The following is a 25,144-nucleotide window of genomic DNA, read 5'->3' as shown; positions in this document are numbered from 1 at the left end:
TCCCCAGGTAGGTAGGATGATGGGCGATGGCGCGCGCTGACGCAGTTGGTCCTCCAATGAAGCTGTTGGGGCTGATGAGGGTGCGGAACTAGGTAGGTACTTGGTAGGAGGAGGGCCAGGAGGGCCCAGGAGGAGCAGGAGGAGGGCTTCTGGTTCCTCGGGAGACTCCAAGCCCAGTGGCGCCAACTTACTTGGGATCAAGCCCCAAAACATGGCCACAAGCTCCAAAGCCATGAAAAGCTTAGCAGGCACCCACAGGAGCCAGGCTGCCAGCCACCACCAGCGGCCGATCAATTTCCCTTCTCCTGCTTGCATGCGAAAGTTTGAGAGGGACACGCAATCCATGCATTTGTTGACATCATTGTACAACGTTCAGCACATTCTCTCATTGCCGTAGCTCGTAGAGATGGCGAATGACGTTCTACCACTAGTCCGAGAGGCTCTCAAGGTTGGCAACAAGTGTCTACTACCTGGTACCCAGGAAGTATTCGTAGGTGTTTCATTTCCTTTACTCCATACAAGCTCCAGGCCAGCCCGAATCCCATGGGCGGGCGTCCCCAGTCGAGTAAGCGGCCTAGAACAGAATCCAAGACAAAGGCTCCTTCGCTTCATGCAAATCCATTCCCGCGCCATGCAAAATCCAAACACAGAAGTCCATGCCTTCCTCATTCTTATTCCTCAAGTAGTAGCCTCAACAACAAATCAGAGCCCGGCCCCGTCAGGCTGTCTCGCATCTCTCTTTCAGACACGGCGCTTACCACCTGCTTGTCGTCTGTCGCTCGTCCGCTTCGGGACGGCGTGTTTGTAGGTGTCAGCAAGCCCGATGTGCGCCCGGACGCCTCTTGCACCAACCCCAAGGTTTCGAGGCTGGCGACTACGTCTCGAAACTCGGTGTTTTTGAGCGGCTGCAACAGTCCGTCATCGCGCTTACACAGTTGAGCATACTTTTCAAACAAGTTCTTTATCGTAGGTAGCCTGGATCCTGACTTGGACGGTGTGGTGTAAGGATCGCGACGGTGCTGGCGGGCTTCCGAAGCCACCAATGAACACAGCACTGCTTTTTGCTGGAGATTCAAGCCGCCCAAGCGAGAGAGTGTACCGGTGTTGAAAATGGTCGCTGCGATCTTGGCCACATGTGCAATGGACGCTCTAGGCGCTGTCTCCCAGGTAAGACGATTGAGCACTGACCGATGGTCTATCCTGACAGGAGATGGGACAGCCTGACCAGGGGACACGTTGGAGATTTCTTGGAGTGGTAGTTTGGTGGGAGTTACACTCTGCTCTTGGCTCATCTTCAAGAGCGTTTCTTGCTCAACCTGGTCGAGCGCGCGACGAACCAGACTAAAGGCCTTTCGGAGATCTCCCGTCTGGGAAGATATTTTTTTGCCTGCCAACTGAATCGCGGCCGGATGCATCAGAGGGACAAACTCAGCGCCGGCCGGGGTATCATCAGTCATGAGAGTTCGTAGCTTGTTTGAGATGATGGCAGAGATCTGTTGAGCCGAATATGGAAGGAACGGTAGCAGTTGCGGCTTGATATTCCTCAACTTCAGACGGGGCAGGAAGCGATCAGTCAGATCCAGAGCATTGGCGATTCCAATCAAGATGAGACTGGACGACGGATGCATGGCCCATTCGAAGATGCTGTACAACACCTCGCAGTCCCCTCCAAGGAGTGTGTCGATTTCATCGAGCAAAACAAGATGCATTTCCGGGTTGACTCTTTTGGTCGTGAACAATTTCGCCAGGTTGGCTTTGGATGACTTTGAGCTGCCCTTGCCAGGACAAAAGGTTTCGCTCAGACGGGCGAGGACTTCGGCCGAAGACTTCAAAGACACGCAATTGATCGTGGTGGTCGTGACGGGCTCCCCTTGAAAGTCTTGCATGATCTCCTGGACCAAGGCACTCTTGCCGGTGCCAGGCGGTCCACTAACGTATGTGCAGCCTCCGATTCGAGTTTCGATCGCCTTGGAAATGAACATGGTCAACTGGCGCCGTTCACCCTCCCGCCCGACAATCTTTCCATTGCCAGCTTGAGTGAATAACTGTCGTGCACGCGAATATACATTTTGCGATCTTGCTGGAGTGGATGAACGTGACGACTGAGGGGTGAGGAGTCTACCAGCAAGTCGTACACGGTGTTTGGGTGTGCTGGGAGCGGATAAAGCAAGAACATCCTTGAAGCGGACAGTGGTGGGAGTCGACAGAATCGAGGGCGGTAGATTTTCGTCCGAAGCAAGGTTGAAATCTCCAATGGCTTTGGTTGTGCTCGTTTGGTTCTTTACCGGACTGTCTTGTACAGTATCATTCCTTCGTCCGTTACGAGCTCCAACAGGACGGGTATTCGGTTTCCCCAATTCATTCTTCTCAGCTGCATCTTGGTATATCTCGGGTGCAGAGCGTCGCGTTCGTCTCTTGGTGATGGGAAGTGTATCCGAGGCCTCTGCCGACTCATCATATTAGTAGTGTTCACCCAGGTCCAGAAGCGGGATCACTGAGACGCACCTTGTTCATCCAGAGCTCGTCGAGAACGCTTTCCAAGCACCGTGGCAGCCATTTGAGGTGGTCGTCGCTGCTTTTGATGGGTTGGAGTTGGAGAAAAGTGAAGCTGTGGAAGGTGCGAGGGACACGACTCAAGGAGTGGCAGTCGCGAGTCATGTATGCCAGCCGCCCCACCGGCTTCAGTCGCGCCTGCCAGGAATCGACGCGACCGCGTTTCGAGAGGAAGGAGCGTGCCACAGGCCACGGCTCACTACTGCCACTAGCGCATCCACTAAGTCTTTGGGCTAGTTTGAAGCACGTGACCAACGCCACGCCCTTCCTGTCGCGCGTTTGCCTCCTCTATGGTCCGCCGTACTCTCTCCTTTCAAATCCTTGTCATTTGAACTCCCAACTTCGGAAGTAACATTACTTGGCATTTTTGTCTCCTTGCCCCGAGCACATGGGCTGCCGGCTGTTTTCGTCATAACGCCCGCCGCCTTGTGCGCTGTGCCTCATCTTGTGCCTGCCTTGCCTTGCCTTGCCTCATAACAAACGCCCCTCATCACTGCAGCCCATCACCACGATCACCACTGACTGCGGCGACTGCCAGTTTGTTCTTCAACACATGGCATCTTCTACTACCCTCTGCTATTTACTTCTTCACTGTTTCTTGCAATGAGCCCACTCTCGTTTCCTTCATGATTACCATCGCTTCTTGAAGGCTCTCGTGAGAGTCGTCAAAACTCCATCCCACCAACCCAAATCGTCAACCTTTTCCCCTCCCCAAGACTGTTTCCTTTCCTTCACTATGGATGAAGCAATCGCCACTGTCGTCTCCGTTTGCGGGACAACACCAGAATTGGCCTCCCAATATGTGCAGCTTGCCGATGGCGATCCTAATCAAGCAGTCCAGCTATTCTTCGAAAATGGCGGTGCCGATCTGGCAGGTAATTCCTCGCATCCTCCTCCTCCACCTGAACCGTCTTCCTCCAACGCCCGTATACCTGGCGGACCGCTGAACCCCATCGACGCCGATGCCGAAGATAATATCTCCGATGACAATGATCCAGAAATTACTGGGTTTCGGAAAGCTCCACATAGGGACACTTCTTCGGGACCTTCAAGAGGCGCAGAATATGAGGATGACGAGGCCATGGCACGGCGATTACAAAATGAAATGTACGGCGAAGGCGCCATGGATGATATTGTGCGGGCCCCCATTGCCCGACAGGCAGAGACTTTGGTGGGACCAGGCTCAGCCGGCCCCCCAATGTCCGCTGCTCAATATTCCTCAGCCGTGGAAGAACGAATGCAAGCCATTGAAAGAAGGAGACAGCAAGGTCAGTGTTGTTGGGCACCTTTGGCTGCCGCGTGTGACTAATATGGGAGTAGTACGGGCGGGAATTTTCAACCAACATCAGCCGACTTCCATTTGGGACCAGGGACTGAGTGTCACCTCGAGTGGTCCGGAAGCCCTTGCAGAATCCACTGGGGGAGCATCAGAGGCTTCCGCGAGGTCGAATCGACTTGCCAGGCTCTTTCAACCCCCCTGGGATCTAATGTACAAGGGAAATTGGGAGGGCGCAAGAGACGAGGGTAAGGAACACAAGAAGTGGTTACTGGTAGACATCCAGGACCCTTCAATTTTCGACTGCCAGGCATTGAATCGGGATATATGGAAGAACGAAGGCATTGTGGAAACGGTCAAGGAGAATTTCATCTTTCTGCAATACAACAGGGACGACCCGAGAGCCTCGCAGTATATCCAATATTATTTCCCCAACTACGAAGTGCAAAACGAATATCCACATGTCGCCATTGTCGATCCTCGAACGGGTGAACAAATCAAGCTTTGGTCGCGCAAAATGCCCCCACCACCTGAATTTCTCATGCAACTGCACGAATTCCTGGACCGATACAGCCTGGAGAACAACGTTCGGAATCCGGTGGCCAAGCGCAAGTCTGAAGCCAAGAAAGAGAAACCCGTGGATCAACTCACTGAGGAGGAGATGCTGGAACGGGCGCTCCAGGCAAGTCTGGCCACGCAGACTCAGGAGCACAAGTCGGCCCCAGCAGAAGATCCTGATGATCTCACACGGAGTGTTGGAGATATTCGAGCAGCAGGTCCGTCCGAGAGTGCCAGTGCAATGGACGTCGACCAGAACGGCGCAGAGGACACAGCCGAGTCGACTGCATTCGTACAAATTCCGTCCGATCGTCCTCACACAGAGCCACCTGCCGGACCAGGCGTGACACGAGTACAAATTAGACATCCCGGCGGCCGCATCGTTCGTCGGTTTGCAGAACAAGACCCTGTGCAGCGGATCTATGAGTATCTCAAGGCTGAGCCACTTGAGGGCAAAGAAGGAACGGCATTCGATCTCGTGTCAATGGGCAAGAACCTCATGGATGTCCGACATGAGTCGATCGAAAGTGCAGGTCTGAAAAATGGAACGGTCATGGTGGAGTTCCTGGAGTAATGATGAGGCTAGTGGTCTCGGAAGTAGACAGGCATTGCAGGGCGTTATCAAACTTGCTACTACTCGATGATACCACCGACCCCAACTCTGGCATGGGTCCCGGGCCATGGAGCTGCTTGGGAACGAGGCGGTTCAAGGTTGAGCTTGTACTCTACATTCCGTAGGATGAAATGAGGAGTGACCGTGAAAGTGTTTCCAAGGATCTTGTGGTACCCATCTTTAGTGGCTGTCGGAGTATAATTCGCAATGTGACGAGTAGAACCAATCAGAGTCGAGATGGAGTCACCGAGAAAGGAAGGCCGTAAACAAGCTAATCGTCCGGGTGTTTCATCTTCACCAATTGCTCTGCTCACTCGGCGCAAGTGACTGGGCACACCTTGCCTCCCAGGTTCCTATGAGTTGATATGAGCCACGATTTCACGAACCTTTATGACGAGCATAGAAGACCCGTAACGGAGGGGAGGCGGACGCCAACAATAGCACCTGCCCAATGCGCACTGAGGAATTGACAGTGCATCTTCGCCCGAGACTCGAGACTCTATTGGCATTCAGAGCGGCATCGCAGGTCATTTGGGGCAGGCCTCAATCTTTGAATCGGGACGACACTACGATTCATTTACTGCCTTCACGTTCGCGTGTTCCGCTTAGACACCACGCCCAGCGATAGCCATACCCTGTCCCAACGACATCCACACGACTCGACACCATTTACCCTACCGTCTCACGCAGTCTAGGCCGAGTCACAAGCACAAGACAAGATGGACCCTGAGGAACTCTATACGAAGCAAAGCTGCATTGGAGGGGGAAGCTTCGGAAAAGTATACAAAGGAGTGGACAAGTGCACAGGGCAGGCAGTGGCCATCAAGGTCATCGATGTGGAAAATGCCGAAGACGAAGTGGAAGACATCATACAAGAAATCTCGATCCTCTCGGAATTGCAGTCGCCATACGTGACAAAATACCACGGCTCATATCTGAAAGGCTCGGACCTATGGATTATCATGGAGTTTTGCTCGGGTGGTAGTTGCTCTGACCTGATGAGGCCCGGCCTGATTCACGAAGACTACATCTGCATCATCGTTCGAGAACTACTCATGGGTCTGGACTATTTGCATTCCGACAAGAAGTTACACCGAGACATCAAGGCTGCCAACGTGCTTCTGGGACAGAACGGCCAGGTCAAACTCGCGGATTTCGGCGTGTCAGGACAACTCTCGGCCACCATGACCAAGAAGAATACCTTTGTGGGCACTCCCTTCTGGATGGCACCTGAGGTTATCAAGCAGTCAGGCTATGATCACAAGGCGGATATCTGGTCTCTCGGTATTACGGCAATCGAATTGGCTCAAGGAGAACCGCCCTACGCTGACATTCATCCAATGAAAGTGCTTTTCCTGATCCCAAAAAATCCTCCTCCTACTTTACAGGGAAACTTCTCTCGAACATTCAAGGACTTTGTTGAGCTCTGTCTCCGCCGAGATCCCAAGGAACGACCCTCGGCCAAAGAGCTGCTGAAGCACCCGTTTGTGAAGAAAGCAAAGAAGACGACCTACCTTACCGAGCTCATTGAGAGGAACGAAAGATATATGGCAACTCGCGGCAATCGTACCTCTGATGATGAGGAAGAGGACGAAGAACCTGTAAGAGCCGCGACTCATCAACCAGAGGATGAGGACCTATGGGATTTCGGTACTGTGCGACCGGTTGGAGGTCGTGGCCCGGGACTTCGACCGATGAACGACTCTGCAACCAATGCAAGAGCTTTTGCAGAGCCAGCTGCCCCTGCAAAGAGCCTCTCGGACTGGGACGAGACAGTAAAAGTCCCGTCATCGCCTCAGAAATCGCCAGTCAAAGGTGCATTCCCAGCCTCTGCAAAGGTGTCACTACCTCCATCTCCTGCAAAAGCACCGGTCCCTGTCCCCAGCGAGAATAGGGCCCCATCCGAAGTGTCTGCACCTTCCACTACCCCGAAAACGCCAGCCGCTCGAGTAGCGACTCAAAACCCACCGTTGCCACCGCACAAAGACAGTCCTGGGTCGAATGAATACAACAAAGCATTCCAGGCTCAGCTGGCCAAAGATATGGGGTTCTTAAAGATCGATGCCGAGAATAGTCCAAAGTCACCGCCATGTCAAGGGCAGACTCCTCCAGGAAAGAAGCCCCATATGGTCATCCCGGAAATCCCGCCGTTCAAGGGGAAGCCAGGACGTGGTGAGCCAGTGCAAAAGTCTCAACAACCTGCATCTTCCAGACCCGTCAGCCAACAACCCCTTCCATCCTCGGTATCCATGCTTTCCAATCAATTGGCAGTGGGCCCTGCATCAATCGCCAACCAGCAGCCACTGCCACCACTCACAACAAAAACAAATGTATCCCAAACAACCACATCTGGCGCGAGCAGCACATCTGCACAACCACTGCGGCCGGACCCGAATCAGGAGCTCACCGCTCTCAACTCGGTCCTGATACCGGCTCTTGAAGCAGCAATGCACCGCCGGACGTATATGTTGAAAGAACTTGCCCGAACAAGTAAGTTGAGCTCGTCGGCGGCCGCGGAATTGCACCAGCAGAGAGTGCAAACACATGAAAAGGTTCGTAAGCTTGCTGCCAAAGTGGCGGGTGTGTTCCACGAGCTCCAGAAATGCGACGAAGAACTCCCTGTTGGTATGGGAGGCGGCGTGACGGAGTTCCTGGAGGGCTTCTTGGAGGAAATCCTGGTCCGGGTTGAGGCGGCTGATGAGCCGGAGCCCAGTCCTCCTAAAAAGGCATGAAAATGAGCAACGTTATGAGATGAAATGTTATGGTTGATCGGTGTATGTTTACAAATGGGGGGCCAATACCTATTGTGGGTGCCATGGCTGGGGTGAGCATGCTACATTAGAAGGCAGACCATTCAACGATTGATATATTAGACGGTCATGTTGCAGTGGTGCATTCTCGGCCTTGCATGACTTGTTGTCCGCGCGCTCAAGCAAGGCGTTTGAGTCATGCGCGTTGATGACGACGACAACTTGTAACTGATCCAAAATTCCAAATATGAAACGGCCACCCGGCATGTCAGCGAAATGAAGCCATGTTGCGAGTACGCCGCGTTTCAAGGGGATCTTGCCAGTTGTTTCATCGGCAATACGACAATATGACATCCATCAGTCTCTGCCTGCACACTTTGCCAATTCCATGCCAGTGCTCATCATACCTAGGTATTTAAGATCCGCAGCCCAGGGCTGTCTCCAACTCCCAAGGCATATCCATAGACTACGCGCTCGAATGTGGTGGTATTATTGAGAATGTCTACCAATACAACCCAAAGCAACCTCATCCGACTTGCCCCCCTGCAACTGGGCGAGCTCCCAGCACATCCCTCACTCCCTCCTGCAGATGGCACCCGCCCGAATCTCCTCTCCTTCCTCCTGACTCTACTCGACGATGGGGCCGATTTCCTCTCGCCCGCCAGCTTCTCCGCCAACTTCAAACATCACTCTGTCAAGTCCGCGCCCCCCAGTGAAGCCAAGGTCGAGACGCTCACCTACTCGGCCGCAGCTAAAGAGTTGGAAGAGATTGTTGACTGGGGTGCCTCCGAGACCAGAACCGCCAATGCGAATCCTGAGCACCCGGGGCAGGCTTCAGGACATGGAGAGACCTACACCAGGCCTGGGCGAAGCAAGCCGCCACACAAGGCTCTGAGTGCAGGCGAATATTGGGTTGCTCGCAGATCGACCCACAAAGCCATTTCCTCGAAAGACCCCTCATCCCCAGGAAACGCCAATTGGAAGGAGTTCATCTTCGGTCTGCGTGACAGTCATTCCAAACACGAACAGGACTTCACACCCACTCTTTACGATGCACATTGCGTATGTACGTGGAACGAGGAGATTAAAGAGCTTGAATCTCAGGACAAGATCGTAGGAAAAACCGGCCAGAAATATTCATGTGTGACAATGGCCATCTACGAAATGTGCCACGCAACGCCGCCGCCAACAAGTCCCCGCTGTTTCCCAGTCCTGGTCGCCACAGCGAGTATCAGCGCAGACGAATTCCTCGCCGTCACTGTCCCCGTTTCCTTGGGCACTGCCGTGCATGATGCCATTTATTCCTCTGGCCGCAACACCCGTGATGGCAACTCCTCACAGGAACGAAAGTCCGTCGTGCTGGGCGTTTACACCGCTATAGAAGTCGTCCGACGGAAGAAGGGAGATCCCAATGTGGGCAAAAATTGGGATGAAGTCGAATGGATCATGGCGACTGCGAGCGATGCGAAGGGTAATCTGCCAATGTGGATGCAGAAAGTGAGCGTGCCTGGTATGATCGCGAAGGACGTGAGTTACTTTTTGAAATGGATCAAGACAGTGCCAGACAACGAGATTGAAAGCGTCAAGGTCGTGTGAGAGCACGGAGGTTGAAAAGGATCAGAGTCAAGCCAGCAAGAAGGGCGATTCTTACCGTGCCAGCAGTCCGTCTCCGATATCAACGGCGTCTCAAGTCTGTCGGGTGCAGAAGCAACTTCTGGGGCGCAATTCTGACCATCGCATTTCTCATATCACAGGGTCGTACCGAGCTCGTAAGCCTTCCAGCCGGCACAAGTCAACATCTACTTTACAATTAGATCGACAAGATACATGACGAGATACAAAACTTGGAAAAGGGAGAATGAGACACGAGGTATTTCCAATCATACTTGGCAGTCCTGAACTCGGCAACGGAACGGTCTTGTTGGATTTATCGCGGGCTGGCGATTATACGAATCTGAGCACGACTTGGACGTGGCGGGCATGCACAAGAAGAGATATACAGTCATTTGATGCACGTCTCAGGGAGCTGCTGACGCTACCTTTGGTACATCCGAGAGCTTATATGGAAACCCCCCAAACAGGCAACCCTGTACTGAACCAGGTGCTCATGGAAAGGGAATACTGTACCCTGCATGTGTGAACAGCCCCGGCTTTCAGCCTCAACACATCCCAGGAATGCATTCCAACCGGTGGCGGGGCTCAACCTGAGCAGGAACTGGTTTCCATTACAACAATGCACTTCATTTTCACACACACGGCTTTGTATCCAGCGTTCCGTTGGCGATTCCTTCTTTCCACCGAGACCCGATACTTCTTCCAAGACTTCAAAGGGGGAAGTGGCCATCCAGGTTTACGGCCGTAGGATTATGCTCCCAGTTTGTGACGCCTACTCCTTTCTGAAATACACCAAAATACTTCAATCTGGGATCATGGCCTTCCATCAAAGTCTCGATCAGTTCAACGCGAGGAGCACACTTTGCCATGATTGGTCCAGTGCTCGAGACCGGACATGCAGGTTTTCGAATCAGCTGGCCAAGTGAATCCTGGCTAGCACTCATCAGTGTTGCTCTGCACCACTAGCATAGTGCTATCGTGAGCAATACACTTGTGTTGGTCTCTTTTTCCAATTGCCTTCTTAGCCTTGCTACCGACACCTCTCAACTAACTCTTAGTTTCTCGACATTCACACCAGATTCATCCAAAGGTCTCAGGGAGTAGCGAATCCCAATGTGTGCCGATACATGTGTCGGTGCAGAAGGCTGGAATCTCAATCAGTCAGCCTTCAACTTCCACCCGTTCATGCAGACGTTCAGCACCAGATGGGCACTGGAATTGTGATGGAAATAGTATCTAGCTTCATCGAGATTCTATCCTATACCCTGGTCTGCTAGAGAGCAGCCAGCCAAGCAACAGTCCCCGCAATCACCTTTTTGCCGGTGCCACAAGAAAAGCTCTTCCCTGGGACCAGACCCATCCATTCAGCCAGCCCTGTGATGCAGCTCAACGACAACCCTCAGGCGAGCAGGTCAACATCGTATTTGCACCTGCCAGCTGGCACGAGTCTCTTTGGTTAAGAGCCAAGACTGCCAGGACGCCACTTCTGCAAATCTGCTCAGCTACGCCAAAGCCTCGCAAATTGTTTACCAAAGCCTCACCACCTTTTCGAGGCATGTGTTCAGCTGAACCTGTCCGGTGCACACCTTTTCCGAGCCAAGGCTACAGATCACATATGACCATCAACCCCTCTCGTGAATGCTCGATGCTCGTGATCATCTTGACTTACGTCACCATGCTGGTCTGTCCAGGGAGCCAGACGCCCTCCGTCGGAAGACACTGAGAAACCCTCGAGGGCCACCGTGGACCTAGTCATCGGAATTCAGCTAGGTTACACTTGCACGATTGATGATGATTCGGCTAACAGAGTCTTTGGCCAGTATTCCTGCCGAAGACGTTGCTTTCGATCACCGTGAGGTTTCTCCGTAAGGCTGGACTGCCCTTACGCTATGGAGGGGTCGGTGCCGGGGAATCTAGCCTTTGGTCGACTTATGAAGCAGATTGGACAGAAGCTGTCGACGGCTCTTCTCGATACCTCGCTACCATGTGTCGTGGCTCAGCATTGGCGGCTAGCGTCCGAGCACCTTCTCGTATTGCTGCTGTCCAGAACTTTCAAATGAACAAGGTACTCGACACATGTTTCGAGCCGAGCACGCTCGTGCATTACACAAGTCAGCCGTAGCTGAACATCAAGGCCATGTCTGCATGCGCAGCAGCTTTGTTTGAGAGATATCTCGCGAAAACGAGATACTTAAGGCCCAGTCGCCCATTGGAAAGAACAATGATTCTCTGTACATGGTCGCTTTCTTTTCAGCTTTTCCATCGACGATCTACCTACAAAGTCCAGAGCTCGAGCTTTGACGTGCTTTCGCACCCAATATGTCTGACGATATTGTTATCAATGGCCGGTCTGTGGCCAGCTCAGATTTGCAGCCAGACGCCTCAAGCTCGGACTATATTTTGGTTCGCACCACCGGCGCCCCCTTGAACAAGGCCCAGAAAACAGAACTGAAAGGCCTGGGCGTCGAAATCCAGGAGTTCGTTGGGAATGAAGATGACCAATTGTATCTCTGCGGATTTAAGCCCAAGTCTCTGGACACAGTCCGTAACTTGGACTATATCAGCTACGCCAATATCTACTCTCCCACGTTTGTGGTCCCGGATGTCTTGCAGTCTAGCGCTGCCACCCCGGCTCTGCGAACCAACGAACAGAGTGACGGCACCGTCGAAGTGGATGTCCTCCTGCACCACGATATAAAGGAGGCATCCGAAGAGATTGTGAGCAAGATTGCAGAGGCCGGTAACGTGCAGGCGTCGGCCATTTCGGTCGAGCCAGGCTTTGTCCGAGTGAAAGTTGACCCAGAAAAACTGGACAAGATCGCTGCTGTCGACGAGGTGCGAGTCCTCCACCCAGTCAAGGAACGCCGGCTGTTCAACAACGTTGCTCGCGGTATCTTACACTTGAATCGGCAAGGTAGCAACAGTGCAGTTTATACGGGGAAAGACCAGATTGTATGTGTGGCAGACACGGGTTTTGACAAGGGTAGCCTGACGGACGTGCACGACGCCTTCGTCGGCCGGGTCAGAAAGCTCAACCCTTGGGGTCGAGAGAGTCTTTCAGATGATCCTGATGGCCATGGAACCCATGTGTGCGGCTCTGTCCTCGGCAGCGGTCAACATAGCTCTCAAGGTTTGATTCAAGGTGCTGCCCCGGGGGCGACTTTGATATTGCAGTCGACGTTCAGCAAATTCGATGAGGACCATCGATCTGAACTCGGGGGCATCCCTAACGACATCAGCCAACTGTTCAACGAAGGGTATCTAGCCGGTGCGAGAATCCACACAAACTCCTGGGGTACTCCTTTGCCAAACTCAGGGGTGCAAAACCCTTACGATGGAGGCGCTGAGAGTATCGACAAATTCGTTTTCGAGCATCAGGACATGACGATCCTTTTCGCCGCAGGCAATGACGGACAAGACAGAGACCTTGACGGTAAGGTCAGCGTGCGATCGCTGGGTGCAGAGGCTGCAGCCAAAAACTGTATCACGGTTGGTGCCTCAGAAAACAATCGCCCAACCCTTCAGTCGGGCGAAGAAGGCCGTGCATATACATATGGCAGCTTCTGGCCTCAGAAGTTCTCCAAGAATCCTCTCAAAGATGACCATCAAGCCAACAACCCGGAGGGTCTCGCCGCCTTCAGTAGTCGGGGGCCAACGGCGGAAAACAGGCTCAAACCAGACCTTGTCGCGCCCGGCACAGCCATCCTTTCGACGCGCTCCAGGAACCAGAAGTATGACGACGAAGTCAAGATCATGGGACTGTCTGGCGATGACAGGTACATGTATCTGTCAGGCACGAGCATGGCCACTCCACTGGTCGCGGGTTGTTGTGCCGTTCTTCGCGAGACCTTATTGGCAAACGGTTATCAAGACGAGCGGCAGGATGGAGTCAAGAATCCCACGGGCTCGTTGATCAAGGCTCTCCTTATCAACGGCGCCGTTCCCATCCAAGGACAATACATGCCGCGCGAGGTCGGCGACGAACCCAACCCGCACTCCGGCTTCGGACGCGTCGACGTTGAAACCTCGGTGGTAGACCCTGGCGACTCCGGGTACGAGATCGGGGCTATCGAGGAAGACGAAGAGCCAGTCAAGTTCACCATCGCCGTGCCCCAGACAGGCCTAAGTCTGAAAATCACTATGACATACGCTGACGTTGCTGGAGCGGCGCTCTCCAACAACCTGAACCTCGTGGTCGTGGCGGGCGGCAAGGAGCGTCACGGCAACCAGCTAGATCGAGAGTTTGACGTTGGCACCACTACTGCCACGACGTTTGACCGCCGCAATAACGTCGAGCAGATCATCTGGCCCCAGATCCCGGGTGGTGGCGGCGGCGAGGTCGACATTGTCGTCAAGCCTTTCCGCATGGTCAGTGATCGCGTGCCGTTTGCGGTGGCTTGGAGGTTCTATTAGTGACTAGTGATGGCATGCCATTGGGTATTCATATAGGTAATCTTTATGTACTTCGGACCTGCGTATGAATCTTATGCGTAAATGTATTTTTCAGGACCATCACCAAGTGCGCCCCGTGGATGTTTACTTTTCCAGTGGAACAAGTCAGGCCCGAGACTAGGGCTAGTTCATTTGATGAACAAGTACCCTATATAATAGCAGTATCTGATCCGCCCCACATTCCATTTATTCATCTCGTTCGTTATCCTATGGGTTGCGTAGTTGTTTTCAGCTATTCTCTTCCTGTCTTCCTGTCTCCCTCCCCATCATTTCTTGGACATCAACGCTGAATACAACACAATATAATCCATCTGGCATCCAGTCCAATTCACACCCCATGTCCGGCACCGAGAATGCTTCCATAAAAGAGCAGAGAATAAGAAGAGAGTGATGTTTTTTTTTTTTTGGTTTTTTTTTTTTCAAAAAAAAAAAAAAAGAAAGGCACCCTTCCATATCTAGATACGGCCTGCTTTCCTGTTTTCATGTCCTTTCTAGGCCCTGGCATGTATATATAATATTTCCTCCCTGCTCGCGACACCCGCTTCCAATAGCGACAATATACCATGACAAAGAGAGACCTGCAAGAAAGAGACAAGAGAGAAGGCAGGCGACTGAGGGGGGGAGGAATGTGTGTTCGCAAGACACCGACCAATATCAAATCACCCCATGACTTCATCCCGCCCGGGGCTTGAACTGCACGACGGGCCCCGCGCGATCGGAAATCAGCCAGTCCTTCAACTGGTACTCCCCAGGCCTCTCCCTGCCCTTCTCAGCCGCGGCGGCGTCGCGGCCTCCGCCTTCGCCGGTGTGGTCGCCGGGCTTGAGGCGCACGTCGTACAGGAACATAACGCGGGCGACCGCGGTGAGCAGTTCCATGTAGGCCATGTTCTTGCCGACGCAGCCGCGGGGGCCCGAGGAGAAGGCGTGGAATGCGCTCTTGGCGACTTCGACGGACGTGGGCGTCACGGTGAAGCCCGTGTCCTCGTCGTGCGAGTGGTCGGCGCCGGCGGCAGAGGGGGGGATCCATCGCTCGGGGATGAAGCTGTACGATCTGGGGAAGTACCGCTCGTTGTGGTGGATCGCGTAGATGGGCACCCCGACCGTCGTGCCCGCGGGGATGTCGTGCCCGTCGATGCGCGCGCCGCCCGCCAGGACGAGTCGGTCCAGCAGGCCCGGAACGGGGGGCGACATGCGCATGGCCTCGTCGACGCACGCGCGCAGGTACGGCAGACCCGTCAGTTTGGCCGAGTAGCGGATCTCTTCGACGTCGTCGCCGAACGCCCCGCGCACCTCGGCCTGCAGCTTGGTAAGGGCGCGCTCGTTGCGCAGCAGGTAGAAGAACAGCGCCGACATGGCCGTCGAGCTCGTGTCGCTGCCCGCCCCGATCAGCAGCGCCGCCTCCCCGACCAGGTCCTTGGGCAGGAACCGGTCCCCCGTCGAGGGGTCCTTGGCGTGCAGCAGGTAGTAGAAAAAGTCCCGCCGCTGGTCCTCCTCGGCCTTGTCCGCGTCCGCCTTTTCCACCGCGAACCGCCTCTCCACGTACACGCTCACGTCCTGCCGGAAGCGCACCTTGTTGAGGAGGTTCTGGGAGCCGATCAGCCGTCCGATCCGCGACAGTGGCGCCGGTTTCATCAAGGGATAGAGCAGTTCGCGGATGGGGATGAAGGAGACCTGTTGTTTTTTAATGTTAGTGTTGCTTCTTTATATCAGAGAGATGACTTGATTGGTTTCAATCTGTCCTTGGGAGAAGAGCAGGCTTGAGGGATGGAGAGAAGAATGGCGTACCTGTTGCTGGAACCGAGCGCTCGAGAGGAGAAGATCCATGATGTAGCACGCCCCTGTCTTCATGGCGTTGAAGCTCGCGCCGAAGCACAGTTCACCCAGCACGTCAATGGTCAGCAGCGTCGACCACTGTCCCATGTCGAGTTCCTTGCCCCATGTTCCGGCAGGCTTCTCGGCGGGTTTGTCGTCGTCGTCACCGCCCTGACCGAGGTAGGCGCACCAGTCCCGGATGCGTTCGAGCATGTACTTGTCCAGGCTGTTCATGGCCCGCTCCGAGAAGGCGTTGTTGAGCAGCTTCCGCCGGGCGGCGTGGAGCTGGCGGTCCGAGAGCACGTGCGTCGTGATGCCCGGGTTGATCCTCTCGCCCGTGTGCGTCCAGCCGGTCTTGATCATGTTGGCTTTGCGGTCCGTGTAGATGTCGTAGAGCGCCTGGGCGGTGCGGAACGAGAGTTTGTCGGGCCCAAACCGGACGACGTCGCCTGTGTGGAGGAGGATCCGAGTTAGTCTTATTATCTCTCTATCTTTTCTAGTCTCTTGTGTCTCGCAGAAGACGACTTGGGGTTTTTTTCGGATGTTGGCCCTTTACCATATTGCTCGTGCAGCAGCTGCAGGTCGATGTGTCTTCTTCCCGACCAGGCCGACCTGGCTTCAGGCCATTGTGTCAGCCTCCACAGTAGAGGTCCGGGGTACTTGGCTAGAGGGTGCAAGTAAAGTCGATAGATCGCGAGGCCAAAAAGCTTTGCAGAGATGTTAGCGGAAAGTGATAGGTGGCGGGAACGGCGTTCACGGGTATCTAGATACTCACATATACGACATTGGCTGCCGCGAGAACGGACAGCAGGTCTACCACCGAGAAGACAGCCATGGCTTTTCTCTGCAGAATTGAAATCGCCAGTTATACCGATAAGCAACCCCTTGTTGATAGAGATAAGCGTGAGACTCGAAGCAGCAGGGGGAGGTCCGTTTTACGCTCAGCGGGAGAGAGACCTTTTGTGGTTTTTATACCATCATTACATCCGATCATGAGGTTTCATGATCCATACGCCCGAGCCACCCACGAGTGGGATTTGCCATGTTTTGCTGACTGTCAGACGCCCTGGGCCGAAGAGCGAGCGAGCGAGCGATTCATGAAGCAGGCGAAAGGTTTGGCTAAGCACCAACAATAAGGCCCCTATCTGAGGGCAAGGTGGAGGTATGGTAGGCCCAGGCACCACAAGTACTCTCGCTCGAAGCCTGTCGGGCCTATTAGTGATGCAACACTGCTCAAATTAGAGCTTTGATCAGTACCGACCTTGTCGTAGTAGGACTCATCATGACTCCAGGCACCCAGCAAGGGTCACGGTCTGGGAAACTCGGATCTCCACTGATCATCCGCCAAACCTTGTCCCAGAATGTACCTCGTATTTTGGTACGAATTGCTTGGTAGTGGCCTCGGCGGGTGGTCTGGCTCCTTCTGGGAAACCTTTCGACGGCGACCCACCGAGATCAAGGCCACAACATACAGACAGCCCGCACGTGTGGTCAGCACACGCGCCGTCCATCGCATCGGTCGCGCGTTGACGGCCCCTTTTGGCACAAGGTATCCGGATAGGCAAAACTTACAGAAGCCGTGACTCGAAACCCTGCGCCACAACACATGGCGCTGCAGCCGCCGGCCAGGTTCTTTTGCGGGGAGTGAGGATCTCGGTGATTGCAACATCAGCATTTAGTCAGACAGCGAATGAGGGCCGGTTGCGCTTGTCTGATGGACGGGGCGGGGAAGACTTGGGCCCTCTACAAGCTCATGTTTGTCCTGATATCGATGCCCAAAAGGGTTGGGCTTTGTAATCCAGCGGCAGTCGATTCGGCTGCCGATGCTTGCACGAGGTTGCCCAGCTTGTGTCATCCTGGCAACAAGAGTCCCAGTGCTTTGTGGCGGAATTGCGTACTGGGCGATAGGGATTAAACGAGGGAGGCGTTAAGCTTATTTCGAGAGGCTCCATTTGTATACGTGCGCGATGAATCTGCTCCGCGGAATCATCATACGTCTTCCGTAGCAGGTGGTGGGTACCAGAGGAGCCAGAACCCAGACGATACCCTACGAGGACTGATTCCGGCACACATGCCCATCTCCTGTCAGCAGGCGCATGATTCGTGCGCACTTAACATCATGTAAGAAACGGCTAAGTGGCGGATAACAGGCTCAACCCAACCTCTTAGACAGGTAATCATCCGCCGGGCTTTCAGAGGTTCGGTGTGTCTGCATGTCCTTAGACTACGAAGAGGATGTCGGGCCGGAGGAGGCTTGCCTTGATGGAAACAAGGTGTGAGTTATTATCTGTAAGCAGTCGGGGCCATCACCATCGCCGCCGCCGCCGCGGTCGCCGGCTAGGCTGAAGAATTAGGTACACGGTTCCCGCCACAGTCGTGCCGAGACCTTGTTCGCTGAGCTGAAGAGAACATACCATGTCCTGACACAATGTAACTCATTTCTGGAGGCTACTGGACACTTGCATCGGAGGCAACACAATGCGGAAAGAATTGCGAGGGCCATGATTCGCTGAGATTTTCACCAAAGGAGGCAGCGTGTCAGCAACGAACAACCCTCTGCTAAGAGTAGTTACGCTCGTAGTACCGCATATTACTACCTAGGTATGGAGTGCCCTCAGGCGTACCACGGTCCACGGAGGATAACGATGGCGCCGACCTGGGATAAGCGAGCTGAGAAGGGAAAAGGACAAAGAAAGAGCTATGAAGAAAAAACGATTCACGGCTTGGATCGGGTGGCTACTGCTCTGTATTACCTGTACCTAAGTAGGAAATTATGCGTAGAAATTCTTATTGCACAGCCTTGCAAGGCTGGCCACTCGGCTTTCTCCTTTCAGTCATACCACTAGATGAAAATTCGGTACCTATAGCCGGTGACTTTATCGAAGCGCAAAGAAGGAGAGAAGAAAAACTGCTTTCATCCCCTTCGTTTTATCATTCGCAAAAGAAAATGGCATCCCTTAAGCAGAAATCTTCTGGGAAAAAAAGAAGGGACGCTGGGTTTTGCCCCGTGGGCCCCTCTATTCCTCTTCCCGCTTCTCCAAAAACCATCGGAAAAGAGAACAAAGGCAGTTTCATGTGCTGGGGCCCTTTTTACCCCAACTTCCTGTTTCTGTCCGATCCTCAAAGCAAATGCAAATTGATCTCATTCGCGAATGCCATCATGCCGGGAAAATCACTGGACTGACTTTAGAAACACATGGGAGATTGATTCTAACGCTTCGAGTTTCCGGATCTTTTATGCCTTGACTAATATTGTCCTATACTAAATTATACAGAGCCGCCGCCGCCGCACGATTGTTTATTTTTATTGTTATTGCCGGTGATCTCTACGTTACTCAGTGGAAGACCCCCCCTCAGTCATAATTGTCTCGACTCACGGCTGGGTGTGGTAGCAAGCACAGATCAAAACAATGGACTTGACAAAGATCTCGGGTCTTGGGTTCGTGGGACTAGGGGCCATGGGGCTTCCCATGGCCGGCCACCTTGCTGCAAAGCTGCCCGACAACGTCCACATGTACGTATACGACATCAACACATCGAGTATGGACCAGCTGCACAGTGACTACCCTGAAAGAGTGACAAAATGTTCGAGCGCGAAGGAGGTGGCCGATAAATCAGTAATCGATCCCGTCTCTCCCTCTTATCCCTTGCCCTTGAATAAGACAGTCTTTGCTGACTGACGCGCGGTGACAAACTAGGATGTTATTCTCACCATGCTTCCCGAGGGAAAACACGTCCGCTCCGTCTACATGGAGGGGGCCGCTGACACCATCTGCTCGAGTGACGTGGCAGGGAAGCTCCTGATCGACTGCTCGACCATTGACACGGCCAGCAGTCTGGCGGTCAAGGACTACATCAACCAAAAATTCCCCACGACGTCCTTCTACGACGCCCCCGTCAGTGGCGGCGTGGTGGGCGCGCAAAAGGGCACGATCGCCTTCTTTCTCGGCTGTGACGGCGCGGACCCGAACCTGGCCTCCCTCACGCGCCTCCTGCGGTTGATGGGCAAGGACGTGATCCCCTGCGGTGGGCCCTCCAAGGGCCTGGCGGCCAAACTTTCCAACAACTACCTGTCCGGCATCATCGCCATTGCCGTCTCCGAGGCCATGGACATGGGCATGCGCTCGGGCCTCGACCCCCGGGTGCTGGCCAAGGTCTACGCCGCAGGCACGGCCCAGAACACCATCTGTGACCGCTTCTGCCCCGTCCCCGGTGTCTACGCGGAAGCGCCGAGTTCCAAGGGCTACACCAACGGGTTCAAGGTGCAGTTGATGCGCAAGGATTTCTCGCTGGCCATGGAAATGGCCAAGCGCGTCGGCGCCGCCAATGTCCTGGGCGAGGCTGGTCTAGCAACGTATGATGGTGCCAGTAAGGATCCCCGATGCATGGATCTGGACTCGAGAGTGGTGTTCCGGTATCTGGGTGGGAACGAGGATTGGCAGAAGGACGCCGACGAGGCTACGGCTAGCAAGCTGACATAACCAATAGACGCCAAACTGATGCCAGATCTAGAATAGAGGGAAGAGAAATCTACAATTTAATCCCGTGGCCCCCTTCTACCCGAATTGAGCCGATCCCAATAACTAATACTCTTTTTCTTCTTCCTTGGTGGTTGCGTTGCTTCCGTCGGAATCAAAGCCTTGCCACGCCTTGGAGGGGCATCCAGGGGGGCAGGCGATGGAGGGACCTCGGGGGAATCTTTGGAGTTGGAGAAAGTTGGAGAAAAGAAAACAATCACAACTGCCCCTCGAGTCGTGCGGAGGCACGGGGAGGGCCAACAAAGAGCAAACGAGAGTCCCGATTACGGAGCATTGGAAGGAATCGGGTGATGATGGTGGACCTTGGAGGGGCTCGAGGGGTAGTTTGGGAGTAGAACGTACCGAGAGGAATAAAAGCAATAAGAATGGAGGAGGGAGGGGGGAAGTGTGTTGGCTTTGACTCTCTGTCGATTCTTGTCCTCTGCGGTGAAAAGAACAAGAGAGAATTGGTCGGACAGCTCAGTTCGTTCAGTCCATCCTTGTGAGAAGAAGAGTTAGTTTGCTCGCCCCGTCTCCAACTCAGAAAACAATAAAGTCTCGGACGGGAGAGAAGACTGAGACACAGGACAGAAGAGAGAGAGAGAGACACACACAAAAAACAGCAGCAGACTCGTCTGAACAACAACACCTCGCAACGCAACTCATCCAACTCACCCTACTTGACAACCTACCTCAATCACCCAAACAACAAAACAACCATGTCTTCCTCCAACACACAACCCACCTCCAGCACCGACCCTGCGCTGCGCCCGTTCCACGAACAGCTCTTCAACGCGGGCCTCAACGTCCGACGCGCCGTGGTTGGCGACGCGTACGTCGACCGCGCACTTGCCAACGGCTCTTCCGAGTTCTCCCGTGTGGGCCAGGAGCTGGTGACCGAGTTCTGCTGGGGATACGCGTGGACTCGCCCGGGCCTGTCACGCCGGGACCGCAGCCTGCTCAACATCGGCATGCTGATGGCGTTGAACCGCGCGCCGGAGTTGGCCGTGCACGTCCGTGGGGCGAGAAACAATGGTCTTAGCGAGGAGGAGATCCGTGAGGCTATTATCCATGCCACTACCTACTGCGGTGTGCCCGCGGGTGTGGACGCGTTCAAGACTGCCGAAAAGGTGCTGAATGAGATGGCCGAGAAGGGCGAGATGCCGAGGCAGTTGGGTGAGAAGAGCAAGGATGCGTGAACAAGATTAGATTCTGGGAGAGGATGTCACTCCTCAAGGTCGAGTAGATAAGTGATGAACAGAACAGAAAAGGATGCGAAGAAAGGGGAGAAATGAAAAATACAGACAGATTGGGAGGCACTGACGGAGGGCAAAAGGTTGCGTCTTGGCGCTTGTTGGGCAAGGACAGCCTCGTGGATGGAAGAGAGGAAAGGAGGGTCCAGGTGCCCGACGCCCCTCGTCTGTCCATCAATCTATCCATTAGAAGACACATAGAAAGGCATTCGAAGTGTTTTTGTGCTCGTCCACTTCCGGTCCACTATGAACCAGACGAAAAAAGAGTGTCTTCCCATTCCAATGTTGGTAACTGTTGTATGTTGTACCTGCTTTTGTTAACCCAAGCCAAACCCTCACTCTCGCTAAGATGCAGCAGAAACCCCGACTCCAGAAAAACACTGAAATACTCATGACAGCTCCGCATATGGTGACACCGGTCGCTTGCCTTATACTGCTTCGGCTGCTGACATTATGTCGCGGTGCTTGTTCTCCTCCGTCTCCGCCCGTGTGTCCATCGAGTCATTTGTGCTCTCGACCTGGGCCTTTGCGCGCTCAAAGTCGACCGACGTCGCCGCCGTCGTGGCCTTGGCTCTCAGGGCGCTTCGGATCTCCGCCACAGACCGGTCGTTCCACAGGTCGTAGTCGCTCATGCTCAGCGGGAAGAGTACCTTGTTGCGGGCCGTGGTGATAAAGTTCTCGGGCGTCGGGGCGGGCATGCTCGTGAGCACGTCGATGTCGGACGCCAGTTCGCGGCAGTATGCGTCCAGAGGCAGGTCGTTGACGTCCACGCCGAAGGGGTTCTCGATTTCGTACCCGATCGCCGCGAGGCCGAGGATGATGTACGCCGCCAGCACTACGCCAAAGATCGTCACCCACCCCAGCGTCCGGTAGATCTGGAACGGCAGGGTCAGAATGTAGACCCAGGTGATCTGCGAGATGGAGATGGAGTAGGCGATGGGCACCGGCGTGTTCAGCACCCGTTCCGTGCCCGCGAGGATGTCGGTCAGCTGGACCACGCTGTTCATGGCGTTGGCTTGGTGGATCGGAAGAGCCAGCTGCCCGTTGGTGCAGACCTGATCCAGGTATGCGCCCAGGTAGTTGAGGATCTCGAGTGGCAGGTTTCCCAAATTTTCACGTGACCGCTTGATCAGCTTGCGCGGATTCGACTCAGCGAACGACACGCCCAGGTACTCGCCCGCCGCCTTCCACGACCCGACTTTCCGGGGCTGCAGTTTGCTCTGGTCGGCCTCGCTGGCGAGGGTATGCAGGTTCCCAATCAGCGGCTGCAGATCCGGATACTCAGTTGACGGCTCGAACCGGAGTCGGTGCTTCAACGCCACGGCGAAGGCATTGATCAAGTTCAGCGCCGTCAATTTGCCGAGGAGGTCCGCCTTTCCTTGTGCTTGGTCCTGGCCATGTCGCTCTTTGGTATGGATCCAGATGATTCGTGCCAGATTTCTCGACGTCACAACCAATTGTGCCCAGTATTTCCGCCCCTCGCTGTATCTTTCATAGGCGGTCGACGACCGGAACGACAGCGCCAAACTGACCACGAAACCGGTGATGGTGAGGAGGACCGAATCAAAGACCAGTTCGTAAACAAACTTATTGATGCACGTGAACAGCGTCGCCCAGCCTGCGACGAATAACAGCGGAAGGATCATCTTGGGCGCCACACTCCCATGCAGACGCAAGAAGAACGGCCATTTGGAGTGATGGCTCATGTCCCGGGGACCGACAAAGAGGTCTTCGATGTCGTTGCCGGTGTGCGTTGGCGCTCGGAGGGCGAGTGGTTTGAAGTCGACGACTCGCCCCGGGGAAGGAAGTACGTCCGGGTTGCTGGAGGATGTCGAGGACCCAAAGTCGGTGACCTCCAATTTGAGGTTCTTGGTTCCCGCCATATCGGCCATGTTCGGGAGTCGAGCTGAATATGAACGGCGATGCTGAAATAGAATTAGAGGCTCAATGGCACTGTGTTTGTAAGTGGTGAAAGTATATTCAAGTGCGGTGATCAACACCAAAGACAGAACAGAACACAAGGGGAGCAATGCTGGCAGGACAGCAGCTTTGACGAATTGTTCAAGGAAAAGAAGAGGACTTTTGACGAAAGATCGAAGCGCAGGAAGATCGAAGGGCGGCCGCTGAAGCCGCGACGGCAGGATCCTGGGGATTAGAAAAGTACGAGCCCCGACCCAGGCCCTGGTCGTCTAGCAGATGTCTTATGTGGCTGGCAATCCTTCCTGCTGCTTACTCCGTACGGCTGAGAGATGAGTGCTCCATCGACCTAGCATGGTATGGTCGATATCCCTGAGAAGACAATGTACTAGTATACCCACTGGGGGCCAAGTAGGTAGCGCTGGGTCGAGAACCGACGAAGCCTGTTGCACACGGCGGCCAAGGCCTTGAAGAGAGCTCGACCGCTGGAGCTGAAACATGGCCACAGCGAATCGTCCCTTGGAAGATACAGACCGCCCGTTATTGCTTCGAGCATTCAGTCTGGAGGTTTGGAAAAACCGTTATGCACAACGGCAACTGGACAACGGCCTGCAAGTTCCACCTTGCGATGGCGACGTGACCGGCGTGAAACAGTAGGAGGAGTCAGGGGGCAACAAGAAAAAAAACTTGGGACCAAAGAGGCAAGGGGTCATACTCCGTATTTGGTCAACGGTCAGGGGCCAGACTCCAGCTTTTGTGGGCGGCGTCTCGCCTTGTACCAAAGGAGCGTTGTACCATCCACCCGGTTCCCTTTTGTCAAGCTCCACGTTTGCTCCTCCTGGAGTCCTGGTACAAGCAATACTTGGCTTCTCAGTGATGGGTCTTTGGTCGCGTGCTCGGAAGAGAGATGGGGCTTTATTGTCGAGGCTCCATTCCATCAGCATCTGGTCGTGGCACGACGTCCAGAGTAATGGTACGTAGGACTTGTGATTAGAAAAGAACAATGGCTTGCGCTGCCAGCTACGCCGTGACAGGAGTCTGATATTTGCTGTTTTATGCAGTCAGCAGCCCTAAGTGCAGAGAGCTGTCCCTCACCAAATGCAAGCCTGACATCAGACACTGCAGGAGGATTGTCGGTAGGGCACCAGGAGGACAGTCGCCGACGGTGTTGATCATATAGGACAGCTATGCCAGTTCATCCTTTTCCTGATGGATAGTGGAGAGGCGTCTGAGAAATAGACTTGCAGATCTTATATATGCCACCCATACCCTTGCATATTATATATAATCCAGCCACAACTCGTGTACACACCCTCTCACAAGGGAGATGGAATAGACAGACTCGACAGATGCAGTGCTGGGTACTCGGAGAGGCCCGGCACGCATGCTCACCTTATGCAGATGGGGAACTGGAGAGACTGGAGTCAACCCCTGAAGGATCAAAGATTCCAGGGGAAAGGGGGACAACAGGAGACGAAGCGTACGGAACGAGGTATTGTTACCTTAGGTATTTGGTGATGCTCAAAATATTTCTTTATTTCGCCCAGTGCACGACTATTGAAGTTCCCGTTGAACCTGCCCTATTCAGCCAGCCCCTGCGGGCAGACAATGGCCAACTCTCTGTACGAGGTACCGTGTGAGCCGACTACTGAAAGCAGAGCATTCTTTGGTCCGTGAGGTCCTTGAGGTTCTTGACATCTTACTCATACCACTGTCCATCCTCGCCATCGCTGAGGGCACTCTCTTTTTATGAGGCGAATATTAGCATTGTCACTCGCTCTGGGGTGACACATTCTTTCTTGGTTCTTTTTGCATCTCATTCAGGCTAT

General features: G+C 54.1%; 9 protein-coding genes across 9 annotated transcripts; 6 read left to right on the top strand and 3 right to left on the bottom strand.

Annotated features, from left to right (window-relative positions):
- Positions 1 to 671: 671 nt before the first annotated feature.
- Z520_08249 (uncharacterized protein) lies at positions 672 to 2,557 on the bottom strand (the record flags this gene model as incomplete). Its single annotated transcript, XM_016778746.1, has 2 exons — positions 672 to 2,443; positions 2,506 to 2,557. The coding sequence occupies 2 exons, from the start codon at positions 2,555 to 2,557 to the stop codon at positions 672 to 674; spliced, it is 1,824 nt and encodes a 607-aa protein (XP_016630117.1).
- A 732-nt stretch (positions 2,558 to 3,289) lies between these two features.
- Z520_08248 (uncharacterized protein) lies at positions 3,290 to 4,961 on the top strand (the record flags this gene model as incomplete). Its single annotated transcript, XM_016778745.1, has 2 exons — positions 3,290 to 3,821; positions 3,874 to 4,961. 2 exons carry the CDS (start codon positions 3,290 to 3,292, stop codon positions 4,959 to 4,961), a joined length of 1,620 nt encoding a protein of 539 aa, XP_016630116.1.
- Positions 4,962 to 5,719: 758 nt separating this feature from the next.
- Z520_08247 (uncharacterized protein) lies at positions 5,720 to 7,732 on the top strand (the record flags this gene model as incomplete). Its single annotated transcript, XM_016778744.1, has 1 exon — positions 5,720 to 7,732. The coding sequence occupies one exon, from the start codon at positions 5,720 to 5,722 to the stop codon at positions 7,730 to 7,732; it is 2,013 nt and encodes a 670-aa protein (XP_016630115.1).
- Positions 7,733 to 8,248: 516 nt separating this feature from the next.
- On the top strand, positions 8,249 to 9,346 carry Z520_08246 (uncharacterized protein; the record flags this gene model as incomplete). Its single annotated transcript, XM_016778743.1, has 1 exon — positions 8,249 to 9,346. The coding sequence occupies one exon, from the start codon at positions 8,249 to 8,251 to the stop codon at positions 9,344 to 9,346; it is 1,098 nt and encodes a 365-aa protein (XP_016630114.1).
- Positions 9,347 to 11,683: 2,337 nt separating this feature from the next.
- On the top strand, positions 11,684 to 13,777 carry Z520_08245 (uncharacterized protein; the record flags this gene model as incomplete). The annotated part of the gene is made up of 1 exon (XM_016778742.1): positions 11,684 to 13,777. The coding sequence occupies one exon, from the start codon at positions 11,684 to 11,686 to the stop codon at positions 13,775 to 13,777; it is 2,094 nt and encodes a 697-aa protein (XP_016630113.1).
- A 711-nt stretch (positions 13,778 to 14,488) lies between these two features.
- On the bottom strand, positions 14,489 to 16,463 carry Z520_08244 (uncharacterized protein; the record flags this gene model as incomplete). Its single annotated transcript, XM_016778741.1, has 4 exons — positions 14,489 to 15,487; positions 15,602 to 16,077; positions 16,185 to 16,335; positions 16,404 to 16,463. 4 exons carry the CDS (start codon positions 16,461 to 16,463, stop codon positions 14,489 to 14,491), a joined length of 1,686 nt encoding a protein of 561 aa, XP_016630112.1.
- A 2,575-nt stretch (positions 16,464 to 19,038) lies between these two features.
- Z520_08243 (uncharacterized protein) lies at positions 19,039 to 20,109 on the top strand (the record flags this gene model as incomplete). The annotated part of the gene is made up of 2 exons (XM_016778740.1): positions 19,039 to 19,245; positions 19,327 to 20,109. The coding sequence occupies 2 exons, from the start codon at positions 19,039 to 19,041 to the stop codon at positions 20,107 to 20,109; spliced, it is 990 nt and encodes a 329-aa protein (XP_016630111.1).
- Positions 20,110 to 20,864: 755 nt separating this feature from the next.
- On the top strand, positions 20,865 to 21,344 carry Z520_08242 (uncharacterized protein; the record flags this gene model as incomplete). The annotated part of the gene is made up of 1 exon (XM_016778739.1): positions 20,865 to 21,344. One exon carries the CDS (start codon positions 20,865 to 20,867, stop codon positions 21,342 to 21,344), a length of 480 nt encoding a protein of 159 aa, XP_016630110.1.
- A 482-nt stretch (positions 21,345 to 21,826) lies between these two features.
- Z520_08241 (uncharacterized protein) lies at positions 21,827 to 23,290 on the bottom strand (the record flags this gene model as incomplete). Its single annotated transcript, XM_016778738.1, has 1 exon — positions 21,827 to 23,290. The coding sequence occupies one exon, from the start codon at positions 23,288 to 23,290 to the stop codon at positions 21,827 to 21,829; it is 1,464 nt and encodes a 487-aa protein (XP_016630109.1).
- Positions 23,291 to 25,144: the final 1,854 nt, after the last annotated feature.

Source organism: Fonsecaea multimorphosa (assembly GCF_000836435.1).
Source record: "Fonsecaea multimorphosa CBS 102226 unplaced genomic scaffold supercont1.18, whole genome shotgun sequence".
Classification (NCBI taxonomy): Eukaryota; Fungi; Ascomycota; class Eurotiomycetes; order Chaetothyriales; family Herpotrichiellaceae; genus Fonsecaea; species Fonsecaea multimorphosa.
The sequence above is the reverse complement of the archived record's forward strand: the minus strand, read 5'-3'. Positions and strand labels throughout refer to the sequence as shown.